General features: G+C 37.8%; 2 protein-coding genes across 5 annotated transcripts; both read right to left on the bottom strand.

Annotated features, from left to right (window-relative positions):
- Positions 1-1,069: 1,069 nt before the first annotated feature.
- On the bottom strand, positions 1,070-3,588 carry atp5l (ATP synthase, H+ transporting, mitochondrial F0 complex, subunit g). Its single transcript, XM_037747589.1, has 3 exons — positions 3,417-3,588; positions 3,042-3,202; positions 1,070-1,275 (listed from the first exon to the last, which is right to left on the bottom strand). Exons 1-3 carry the CDS (start codon positions 3,466-3,468, stop codon positions 1,177-1,179), a joined length of 312 nt encoding a protein of 103 aa, XP_037603517.1. The 5' UTR covers positions 3,469-3,588; the 3' UTR covers positions 1,070-1,176.
- Positions 3,589-4,983: 1,395 nt separating this feature from the next.
- pdzd3b (PDZ domain containing 3b) lies at positions 4,984-12,082 on the bottom strand. 4 transcript variants are annotated; one of them, XM_037747657.1, is made up of 11 exons: positions 11,863-12,082; positions 9,372-9,399; positions 8,324-8,388; positions 8,020-8,231; positions 7,719-7,938; positions 7,486-7,622; positions 6,625-6,829; positions 6,338-6,534; positions 6,035-6,229; positions 5,703-5,918; positions 4,984-5,600 (listed from the first exon to the last, which is right to left on the bottom strand). In XM_037747657.1, exons 1-11 carry the CDS (start codon positions 11,894-11,896, stop codon positions 5,568-5,570), a joined length of 1,542 nt encoding a protein of 513 aa, XP_037603585.1. In that variant the 5' UTR covers positions 11,897-12,082; the 3' UTR covers positions 4,984-5,567. The 4 variants fall into 4 exon arrangements, with proteins under 4 accessions (XP_037603585.1, XP_037603584.1, XP_037603586.1 ...); XM_037747656.1 differs by having other exon boundaries at positions 4,984-5,603; positions 11,863-12,079; XM_037747658.1 differs by having other exon boundaries at positions 4,984-5,603; positions 7,734-7,938; positions 11,863-12,077.
- Between the last annotated feature and the right edge of the window lie 502 nt (positions 12,083-12,584).

The raw sequence follows: 12,584 nt of genomic DNA, 5'->3' as shown, positions 1-12,584 counted from the left end.
CCAGATACCCAAATGTATGTGCTCAATCACTGAAAAAGTGAGTTTTTCATATGTCCCCTTTAAATAAGAATATACTTTTCATGTATTGTTCATGCTTTAACAAAGGCGAGATCTAAAAAATTTCAAAAGTACCTGTATCAACAGAGATATAAATTGAACTTTGAAAGTATTTAACTGGTATGTGAACATTTCATTTTATAACCACATGTAACTGTGAATAACCAAACCACCTGCTCACTTCTTGAACATTGACAATACTAACAGCTCCCTCTGGTGGTTCATTACAGGAACTGAACTGAAATAAAAATGCACCTGACCTCTGTTACTGTGGGCATAATCGTCATTAAGTGTATCACCAAGCTATAGCAACACTGTTCTGTTCTGACTGCATCGACAAAGATGCTTCATGTCAGAATATATGACATTAACTTCAGATACTTTTGAACTAGACGCTTCAGATTTTTTGCATGAATCTACAATAGGACAGCTATTAATATACTGTATCACAATACATATAATGTACTGTTATACTAGTCCAAATACCAGCTCATACACACCAATTTATGTCTAAACCCAGCTCATTGTGTATATTTATCTTCAGGTGTAAATGTTTGGATTGCTTGTCACTGCTCAAACATGGTCAAGACAAGTGCAAATCCAATGTAGTTACAAAAGAGACTCAGTCAAATAAAGAGTAGCAGGACAGTGTCTTGTTTTTTCATATATCTCAGCAGGAAATATTTAAATTATTTTGATAAAATAAAAGCCATTGTGACAGTTTACCTAATGATGATCACACAATTAAGCTGCAAGAAGCTTTTTTCCCAGCAGACATGTTAACTAGTGGGAAAAGCACAGGTGTTAGTAATACCACTAATGATGTGAGCACCTTCAGCCTCTGAAACTGAAGCAGCTAAATGGAATTCAGTCATTATAATTAATTTTATTATTTTCACCTGAGCTTTTCCTACTGTGGCGTGTCAAAATGTCCTTTGTGTAGAAACTATACCAAAAACACTTTTGTCAAATACATGCATGTTAAGTAAAAAACAATGAGTCACAAAACAAGTTTTTTTTTAACAATAGATATCTGTTTATTGGTTCCCCGGATTGTTGCAGGAAGTTGAGCGTACAACGCTCAAAAGAAGAAAAAAAAGAAGCATAACAGTCTAAATTTCAGACAGCATAGCCAACGATGCCTCCTTTGCCGATGCACTCTCCAATGTAGAACCACATCAGCACTTCAGTGGCCACCAGTCCATTCCTAAAAGCATCCTGTGAGGAAAAAAAAAGGTTAAATTTAGCACCGAATCTGTGTAACAAATGGTATCAACCCAAAGATTGCAGCAATAACTTATGAGTAGTGATGCTATGTGATGTGCCGAAGCTTCGGAGCGTGTGTCGAGTAATCCAGGAAGTTTTCTGTGAAGCGCGTATCGAGGCTTGTATCGTTTTAGACAAATGAGGTCATTGAAGATGCCCGAAGTCGAAATACAGTTGAGAACTTATTATTCCTGAATAAAAACAAATAATGTCTCAAATCTATCATTTTCCTTTCCTTAGTAACACAAGCACATTCACTGCCCTGTGCCCGGTTAAACCACTGCCACATATCTGGAATATATTTACCAGATTTACACTATTTAACCGAGAGGTGGTTTGTGCATATGAAGCCCAGATGAAGCCTCGTGAAATGAACCCTTTTGCGAACCAATTTGCTTTGGAGCTTCAAATGTATGACTAGGACAAGTTGACACACAGTGCTGAGCTGCTCAAATTAATCTCCAGGTTCCCAGCTTTCAGATGATGTGCACCACTTCTATGTGGCATCTATTGTTGACTTTTTATCTACCCTTGAACATTACGTCCCCCAACCCTACCCCTCTAAAAAAGAAGGCAGAATGAAAAGGGTTAACAGTTTACGTGGAGTCAAACCTTTGTGTCAACTTGGACTTCAAGGTGTTTCCTATTCTATCAGGATATCTGTGTCTACTTCTTCCTGCAGCTACCACAACCTAGTGTGTCTGACTGATAATGTTACATGCTTGTATTGGGCTTTCTAATGATATGTCACCATAGTTTTTGATAACTGATATATTTTGAACCAATCACTGGAGACTGGCATAAGTTCTCTCTATATATACATAAACACACAAGGTCATACATCATTTGGTATTGGAGAAGATTCAAAAAGATACTACAAGAGGGTGTGCTCAGAAATGTTATGCTATATGGAGACCCTTTTTAATCTATATAGAAAAAATGGATACAACTGACATTGAAGTTTTAAACTGCTGACCCCATATTACATATAATTCACAATTTATACTTTGATTTTTTGTTTATTTATTTATTATTATTTTTAATTTACTTATCTTTTTGTTTTTTTGGCCCTTTCCTTTTTCCTTATTTTTCTTTGGGTTTTTTTTTGTTTTGTTTTGTATGTGTTTCATTTATGTTTCTATCGGATTTAATTCATTTATATATATATATCCTCCTGAGACCCAGCCCATTGACATGTGTCCTCTGTAGTGGACATTTTGTCCACATGCATATCCTCTTACTCTTTTGACCTACTCTATCAACCCCTGGTGTATTGTAAAGAGGACATCCTAGACTTTCCAGTGATATGGCATGTGTTTTTTTTTGTATTCTTGGTTTAATATCACTCTACAGCGATAATCTGTTCATTTGTTTTAGTCTTTTCACACTGAAATAGTCCACTACAGTGGACAATAAAAATAAAGTTTAACAAGCCTAAATTGTTAAGATTTTCGTTTTAACACTAAATAGGAAGGAAATCACAAAAAAGTAATTGGAAGACTTTTTTTAACTCGGTTCCCAGGAGGATATATGTAATTGTTTATGCTTATTTAATGGTGCAGTAATATTGTTATAGGGATTAGGGGGGGGGGGGGGTATTTCTTTATACAATTATTTCTCTGATTTATTGGATTTTGTACAGAATACCAATAAAAAGACTTTGAGTACATAAACACACAACAAGGTGTCTGCAGCAGTAATGATAACACGTATAGCACCTTCACTGTGGTTTGACCCAGACGTCCTGACTGGAAGCCCTTGATGACGTTAGCGGCCCCCTCGATGGCCTTGGGGATCTCAGCAGGAGAAGGAGGAACCAGTTCAACCCGGGCATAGTACCAGAAGGTGGCTAGCCGAGGCTTTGAGAAGGTGACAGCGGCTACGAGACAAGAAGAAACACTGCAATTACAAATCTGGTGCAACTTAGCTTTGAGCTGCAGAGCTGCTAGCATGCTGACTGGTAGCTTTAGCCACTTAGCTTATTGAGTGTAAACAACACAAATCACGCGTCTTGTCAATAAAGATTATACTCCCTAACATTCAGTTCACTACTGCAAACATGTACTGGTTAATAACACAACAGGTTAACTCACCGCCGAGCAGGGTCGGTACTTTAGCGACCAGTTTCTGCACAGCCTGAGCCATGTTGAAGCTTTAGTAGATGCTAACTGCTGAGCCGGGTCCTGCTAGCAGACTGAATGTCACCTACAGGAGAAAGGACCCCGTGATTCCAGCTGACCACTCAGCTGCCTGCACAGAAATAGACTGCTTGTCATTTCAAGATTCAAGATTCAAGCCCTTTATTGTCATTGTGTAGTACAACGAAATTAGATTGTGACAATCCCATAGGTGCTAATGAAAAGATAATACAATTAAAAAAAGAGATAGTGGAATATAAATATAGAAAAATATAAAAGATAATACAATGTAAAATATAAAAGTACAATGCAAAACACATGTATATTGATGAGATGACAGTTGTGCCAGATTATTGCACAAAGTGTCCGTCAGATAATTATATAATTATTGCACAGAATCATATAATTATTGCACAGTGATCAGCAAATGTTATTGCACATATTCATTTACATTGCTCGTGTTCAACTCAGACAGAGGAGACGTCAGAGTTCAGGAGGTTGATGGCAGTGGGGATAAATTACATGTTTATATGATGTAAATTACATCGTTTGAACAATTCCAGAATTTCAATATGATTTGATTCTCTTTTTCCTTATGGTGTTTAACCTTACAGTACAGTTACATAATTCAGCTCATTAGCGTTAAACAGCTATGACTTTGCCATATGGACACTAGAGGGCGCAGTGGACCATGTTGTTTTTTGTTTGATAGTTCACATACTGTATTTAAATAAAGATAATTGATAATTAGAGACATTTACATAGGGATAAAAGTGTATGAGTGACAGACATTTTATTATAATAGTTATCCCAGTTGGCTATTCACCATGTTGTAAGATATGTTATGGAAATGTATGAGATCCATTCTGGATCTAGTGCCTACGGTATACCTGTCAACAGAGGATAATATAGCCTAAGTACTGTACTGTAAGTACAATTTTGAGGTACTTGTACTTTACTTTTCTGCTACTTTACACTTCTACTCCACTACATTTTGGAAGCCAATATTGTACTTTTTACTCCACTACATTTATTTGACAACATTAGTTACTAGGTACATTGCAGATTCAGATTATTAATGTAAAACATAAAGTGACTAATATATTATGATATATTATTATGGATTGAGCCACCTAGCAGTATATAAAGTAGCTGAAATTAGCTAAGCCTTTACCAGCTTGAATATTAGTGAGTTAATGCATTTCTAATTATAATGCATAAAATTAGTACTTTTACTTTTGGTACTGTAGTATATTTTGATGCTGATACTTATGTACTTTTATTTAAGTAAGATTCTGAATGAAGTACTTTTAGGCTACTTGTAACAGAGTATTTTTACACTGTATTATTGTTACTTTTACTTAAGTAACAGATCAGAGTACTTCTTTCACTACTGCCTCTCAAGGCCATATAACTATATTGATAAAAGTAACAACACACAGACTTACAGACTTTTCGTTCACTACTATATTTGCTGTCAGCTGTATTCTCAATAAACAAACACTCTCTCTGCAAGCACAAACATTTTATATGTAATGTTTAATACGTAATATACATAACCCTCATTTCCAACTAAAACAATGTAAACACTTTTGAAGCATAAGGGCAATACCATTTTTTTCCCTCCATTCATTAAGCTACCGGTACTTTACATTACTGCCGATCATTATCTAACAAAACGTGGTAGCTTTTTAGAGATCCAAATGTGTTTCTGATTCTACAAAGCCACCGGTTTCCTTTTATATTAGTATAATAAGAAATGTAGTTAATACAGATTATGGTCCTTTAAGATGTGAAGCATTTGATTTGTTTACATCACAAGATGTATAATACAGTACCAAAAGACATTTTCATATCTTACACTAATACACATTACAGCATTTCTTCAAATGACATTGTTACAGTTTCATTTATCTTATTTTATCTGTTTCATCTTCTGGGTTCCTTTGTGAAACCCTGGGATTAGATTAAGGCAATAATAATAATAATAATAATAATAATAATAATAATAATAATAATAATAATAGATAAGCTCAGTTTTAAGTCTCTTCAGGTAACGTATGGGACTGGAGAATGTCTTCAGAATTGTGTGAGTATCTTTATCGCTCACAAAGATGATATCTCATAATTGTCTTCTTCCTGCTGAGACACAAACAAGAAAATATGGTAAATATTGTGGTCACTGTTGAATTGATAAATGTGTAAACGGATTATGTAATCTTTTAAAAAAAATGTTTTTACCTTGCTGTCAGTGATATCTTTGGTGGGTGTGTCAGTCTGCTTCAACTGGTTGTAGTCAGCCTTCTCCATGACTACTAAGTTAAGAAAATTTCCTCCTTTCTTCACAAGCATAATCACATCCTCGAGAGATTTCTCCTCCACATTTTGTCCATTGACTTCCATCACCACATCACCCACAAGTAATCCTGCACTCAGCCCAGTTCCCCCAAAAGCCACCTACAGGAGAGAAAAGAAGTAAAATCCAACATCACATTTGACAAAAAATAATAATATCCTGATCTACTCTCTTCTTGTTCATTTTGCCTCAGTAACAAGTTGTATTTGATCCCCACCTGGCTGACGAAGGTCCCCGGACTCTCTGGGACACAGTCCAGGTTAAAGCCGAACCCCAAAGGGCCTTTTTGGAGATAGCAGTGTCTGGGCTTGCACGAGCCATCCATTTCCTTCTGTGGTGACTGCTCTGCTGATATGCTGCTCTCCTTTTCTCTCTCAGCATCCTCACAGAAGAGAAGAGGTGATAGACCCAACTGCAAGAAGGGAAACACTGATCTTAATCTGGATGTGAGTTATGTTCACATATGTTGTTTTTCCAATCATTTTTAACAATTCTATTATATCTGGTAAGTGATGCCCACCTGGGTGTAAAACTCCAGCCCCCGAAGAGTGATGGTGGTGAGGGAGACCTGTTGTCCACTCAGTCTCACTCTGTCCACAATCTCCTCGTGCATCAGTGACTCCACCAACTCCCCGTTGACCTCCAGCAGCAGCTCTCCATCCTGCATACCTGCCCTCTCTGCTGGACTGCCACTGTGCATCTCACGCAGAACATGAGCTATTATTCAAGAAATACACAGACATTCAAGTGAAGGGCTAAAATCTGGAATGCTTGTGTTTGACTTTTGTGCTCTTTTGGTCCTCTTACATGTGCGTCCCGATGGCGCCTTCTCCAGCCGAAGCAGGAAGCCGTAGCCCTCGGGCCCAGAGACCAGGTGCAGTGTTCTGGCTCTGTGAGGCAGGTTGTGTGGAACAGCCATGGTGGGCAGGATGGGCATCCTCTGTCGCATGTAGTTCTTCTCGCTCTCGCTGTCAATTACTAGGATGGTGATGTGATCGCCACATTTTTTCATCTGGGGCAAAATATTATTCATTACTGCTGGACAAGGCTGGACACAATAACTTCAATCTTGTAATTATAAACACATTTTTTAGGCCATAAAAGTTTAAAGCTGCAGTAGGCAGATTGGAGCAAATATGATTTAATAAAAGTTATTTTTATAAAACGGTCACTATGTCCTGACAGTATTGCATAAGCAAGGTAATCTGAAGAAACTCATGTGCCTCTGAAGGCATTCTTGTTCAAAGCGTTGCACTCACAACTCGTTTGATGTGACTTAAAGGTGCTTCCGTGATCGTTATCAGCTAGTTTCAGCGAAACCAACAGCTACACTTTCAAATATGAGGAAGATCTTAAATTAGCATTCCTCAAAAACACATTGGATTCTTCACCTCTGCTTTAAAGCAGCAGCAGGTAGAATTGGAGCAAATATGATTAAAAAAATCAATTTTCTAAAGCCTGAAAACAGAGCCATGAGGAGGTGCAGAAGTCTAGTTTTCTCTCAGAACACTTGAATTACAATATGCTGAAAGGTTATTATGGAATTTTTGCCCAATGATGCCAAAAATGTCTGCCTACTGAAGCTTCAATAACCAGTTTTGGAGTAAATGACAGCAGTTTTGACTTTACATTTTTAATATTCATTATAAAAACATGCTGATTCCGTACCATCCTGCTGAGTGCAGAGTGTGTGAGATCAGACACCGTTGCTCCGTTCATCCACACCAGGTGATCTCCCTTACACACCCCTGACCTTTCAGCCGCACCTCCTGTAACCAGGCTCACAGAGAAGCGACCTTTCTCTCCTGCAGAGCAGAAACAGGAGGAGCAACTAAATAACACCGCACTTTACGCCTTTCTGTTAGACATCTAATCTCGGACGTTGGACTTGTTGTGATTACCAGGAGTGGCGTTACCTTCCACGGGTGTGAAGTTGATGCCCAGACCTGAGACGGGATCCCTGGTTATGTGGCAGATTCTGGGTGGTTTGCAGCCCTCGGCCATGTGCGCTCTGGCCAGATCTCGGAAATCTTGACCTTGGGACGCAGCTTTCTCATACTCCTCCCCATCTAACACTAATAAACATAACTGGTGTCCACTTAGCTTGATTTTCCTAGCCACCTGATTCATAAAAAAACACAGTTTGAATCAGTCCATTTCAGAGGCCTCTGTCAGTTTGATAATGTAGGAAGCTCATCTTACCTCAGGGTGAGGAACATCATCAACATAGCAGTTGTTGACCTCCAGAAGCCTGTCTCCATCTTGAAGGCCGCTGCACCCCGCCACCCCTCCTGACACTACATTTCTGATTATGTGACCCTCGCGTCCCCTCTCCACCCGGAGGTGGAAGCCATATGACTCCCCTTCCTCTCGTTTAAGAACACACAGACGTGGGCTCGGTGTCGACACAGAGTCTGAGCAGGAAGAGACAGGAAAGTGCTGTCAGAGCAGAGTTTCCTCATGAACCGGTACACAGGAGATACTTAGAAATGTCTATGCAAGATACCTGCGTCTTCTGTGGTGACCATCATCGGGTTGTCTATTCCCTCTTTAGGATTGAATGTACATTTCCTGCAAAAGGAGAGATGAGACACATTTGACTTACATTTTATTGCAAACTATTAACTATTAAATTTGATAAATTGGTAGGAAAAAAGTAATCGCTATTTTCCTTCTGTTTATGACCCTCTAAACTTAAAGCTGCAGTCTGGAACTTTGAGCAAATATGATGAAGAGTGATTTTTATAAAACTGTCACTATATCCTGACAGATAATCTGTGAAGATTTTCCAATCAGACCAATAAGAGCTGAGGAGTCTCTACAGTAGCTGTCAATCAATGCTTGCAAAACTCACGAACTCCGATCAAACTGTCAAACTAGGCAGCGCTGATCAAATATGAATAAATATTCTGTTACTGTAATGCCTATTTCAGGCAGAGGAACATGATTTTTTTCAGAGCATATCTGTCTAATGCACAACTGTCAGGACATAGTGACAGTTTTATAAAAATTACTTTTTATCATATTTGCTCAAAGTTACGAACTGCAGCTTTAAAATTTAAGCAGATAAATTAGTAAAAATGCCAGATCTGATTATTCAATTTTAATGAAAGTAATCAATCAATTGCATCAATTACAATTACATTACATGTTTTTGTGAAGATGAGTTTCATAACCTCAGCTGTTATTATCATTACAACAACAGCATTTATCTCTGGACAGTAGGTCTTATCTTGGGCCCAAAGTCTTAAAGATTGCTACGTTCCAAAAGTCAACATGTCATGCCAAGCCAATGACACTTTTTCAAATTCCTGTCAAGCCGTATATACTGGACATTAATGTGATAGTTGTGGGGAGACATGCATGTGTAATTCTGTTTTCCAGGTTAAATGAACAACTCTGTTCTATGCTTTGCCCGATCGTCTTAACCTTATTTGTTTTAGTAGTAGAAATAAAGTGTTCACGTTAAGTTTGAACTGACACCAAATTAATGAGGGTATATTTCAAAAGGTATGAACATTGGTGCAAAAAAATTTGATAAAAAGCAGACTTACTCTGTCAACCCGATAATTTCCACCAAATCTTGAAAAAGCAGATATTGTGTGAATTTAATATCTTTAGCAACATAACATTCAGGTAGTGAAAATCAATATTCAGATAATATTCTTTAATGTCCTCTATAGAGGAAAATTTGTTATATTACCATATACCATATTTACCAAAATATGTGAGTTACCATATTCTTTTTCTATCGCCATTGATACTACACACCCCAGATCAAATTTTGCAGCATAGCAACACAAATCAGAGACAATCATTAACTGTCAATCACATTTTAATTTGGACTTACAGCTCTGTGATCGTTTGCTTGGTCCTGTCTACTAAACTGTGAGTAAGATTTGTGTTTGAGCCTGACATATCTGCTGACTTTATCTATCAGGATAGGCACCATAAAATAGGTAATGACTTTATGTAATTATCTTTAGTCTTTGCCCTTTCTAAAAGGGGAGGGAATCAAAGAACATTAAACACCTTTACGTTGTAAATGTCTAATGAATATGTAACAGATAAATGATAAAAACTTGTCAGGACCAAGCACTTAAAGGGGAACTACGGCCATTTTCCAAAAACTGAAGTGCTAAAACTCAAACTTCGGATGTCATCAGGTATAAAGTCAAACATTTCATCCTCCCATTCATTGTCTATGGAGCAGCTCCAGACTTTATGACATCACTAGTTTGAGAATTACTCTGGTTTCTGGCTTTGAGCGAGAGGAACTCATGTTTACAATTATTGATTGAACTTTCCAAGGCCATGGAAATAACATATTAGAATTCTTAATTTAGATGGTGTTCCCCTTTAAACTATCAGTCAGTCACGCATTTTTACATAAGTCATCATTTGTTTCTAAGTGGATTCTTGTATCAAGACAATTTAGATATTTTGCCAGAGAAAACACATACACTTACTACGCCTTAAAGAACAATGTAATTGTCAGTTCAAGGGTTTAAAAACATCCCTCTTACATAACGGCGTATCACTGGCTCATTAATTATACAATTCATTTACTTATTTTCATTCCTTCTTATCTCATATTCAAGTTGTGTGCCGCAGGGACCCATATTGGGCCCTGTCCTGTTTACTGTTTACATAATGGGTTTGTCTCTTCTGTGTCTTAGGGTAAAATTCACATTTATGCAGACGATACTGTTTTATACTGTGCTGCTGATTCTGTTCAATTAACCACAACTCTCCTTTAATGCACTGCATGCACACATTAATACTAAATTGGTACTTAATAAAAATAAAACCTTTGCTATTCTAAAGATGCAAATATATAGATTACAATAACTATATTTCCATTCTGACTATTTAAAATTTAGAAGGTCACATAATACAAATATGTAAGCATCTGACTTACAGGAGAGATTTACATTGAAATATCATATGGAAAACGTTTTTGATAAAACTTACTGAAGCATGGCTTGTTGTACAGAAACAGAAGCAGATTGTTGAAGCATCTCTGCTCTCACATCTGGATTATGGGGATGTCAACATGCTGCTGCCCCTGGCCTACACTCCGCTGACCACTCTGCTCTCAGGTTCATACTGTTGATAATTACACTCACCACCACAATCTATATGGTAATGTACAGTATGTTGGATTTTGCTGCCTGAGAGAAGTAATAACTAGTGGCACTTATTTATCTACAAAGCCCTCGTTGGTAAATTGTCACATCTCATCTTGCTGCTCTGACTCTCTGGCCTGTACTCAAGCCGGTTGATGCTCCAGCAGCCTTGAACCCGAACTGCTGTTAGTACAGCGGCCTCATGGAATAATCTGCATTTGTATATGCTCAGCCAACCTATCCACTATAAAGAAATGTTCAATAAAAAATAAAATAGATGTATAATTTGCTCATGGCTACTAATCTCCCCATAGTGGGAGGAATACAGCTGACACACTAAACCGCCACTGTCTTCTACACTGCATATCAGTTTAGTTCATAATATTAGTGATTCCTTGTTTCTCTGACATAGTGTAACATAACAAGCCTGGTAACTCTCTGCTCCCAGATAAAATCCATCCCTCGCATCATATCTACATGCCTCTCTCCTGAATAGCTTATTCCACAGGCACTTCGGTGCAGCTAATGGGTCACTGTTTGTTTTTCCCCTCCATAAACCTTCTTTTTAATGTCCTCGGGCATAGTGGTCATCTAAATACACACAAAAACAAGCTGCTGAAGCTTGATGAGATGATAATTTTGAGTTGTGAATGATCACAATTAGAAAATATCTTCTTTTTTTAACCTTGGAAGTACTATCCCAACGGATAGGTTGAATTTGTTCAGCAAGTCAATATAGAAATCAAGTGTCCTATTTAACATTATATTTCATTAGTCATAAAGACAATGGTTGTTAACACTGTGATCTCAATTTGATCCCAAATGCAGCACAGCAGAATACAAAGATAACACAGGCGTGAGACATATATTGAGAGAGAAAAACATATAAATATGATCAAAGATATTAATGTATTACCTGTACTTGATCTCATGTTGTGTCTCTTTCCCATCTGGTCAGCAGTAACCCACACAGAGGGATGTAACAGAGGGAGTACTGTACGTCCAAACACTTATCGTGACCACAAGGAGAGACTCCTCCCTTTGAGGGACACCCGGGTTTAATGTTTAATCTGTGTGTGAATTTTTGAGCACACATGTGTAACGTCTGCCTCACACTGTACTGTGGACTGAAGGTACGAAACACATAACAAGATCGTTCCCTACTGCTCTGTTCTTGTTACTCTGTAAAAGTTACAACTATCTGTGCATGTGTGCGTACTACATTTGTGCCATGTTCCCATGAGAATTAAGCCCAAGACTGACTGGTAATGTCAAGGCCGAAGCTCAGAGACAAGGTGCATAAACAGACCAACATTCCAATAACAATAACAAGAGTTGTGATTCATGATTCAGCTGGTGCAGCAGAAGGACATGACTAAGAACTGACTGACTGGAAATACGGAGAAAAGGAGGGTGATGAGAAATCAAAACAGTATTCATGGTCTTATCTATTTCATTTGAATGGTTCTGTATCGGAAATTGGAGGTTATTAACTGGGTTCATACTTTTGTCATTCAGCTTGATTTTCTTTAAGTTGATTGTGATGCCTCTTGGCTCATCAGGGTTTTTTCCTCAGGTTAGTGCCAAGGCCAGTGCCCAAGATAATTATGGTATAAGTATGTGTTTATTTTACCAAAG

The sequence above is a fragment of the Sebastes umbrosus genome, chromosome 17, assembly GCF_015220745.1.
Source record: "Sebastes umbrosus isolate fSebUmb1 chromosome 17, fSebUmb1.pri, whole genome shotgun sequence".
NCBI lineage: Eukaryota > Metazoa > Chordata > Actinopteri > Perciformes > Sebastidae > Sebastes > Sebastes umbrosus.
Note: the sequence above shows the minus strand (reverse complement) of the source record. Positions and strands in the feature narration are given on the sequence as shown.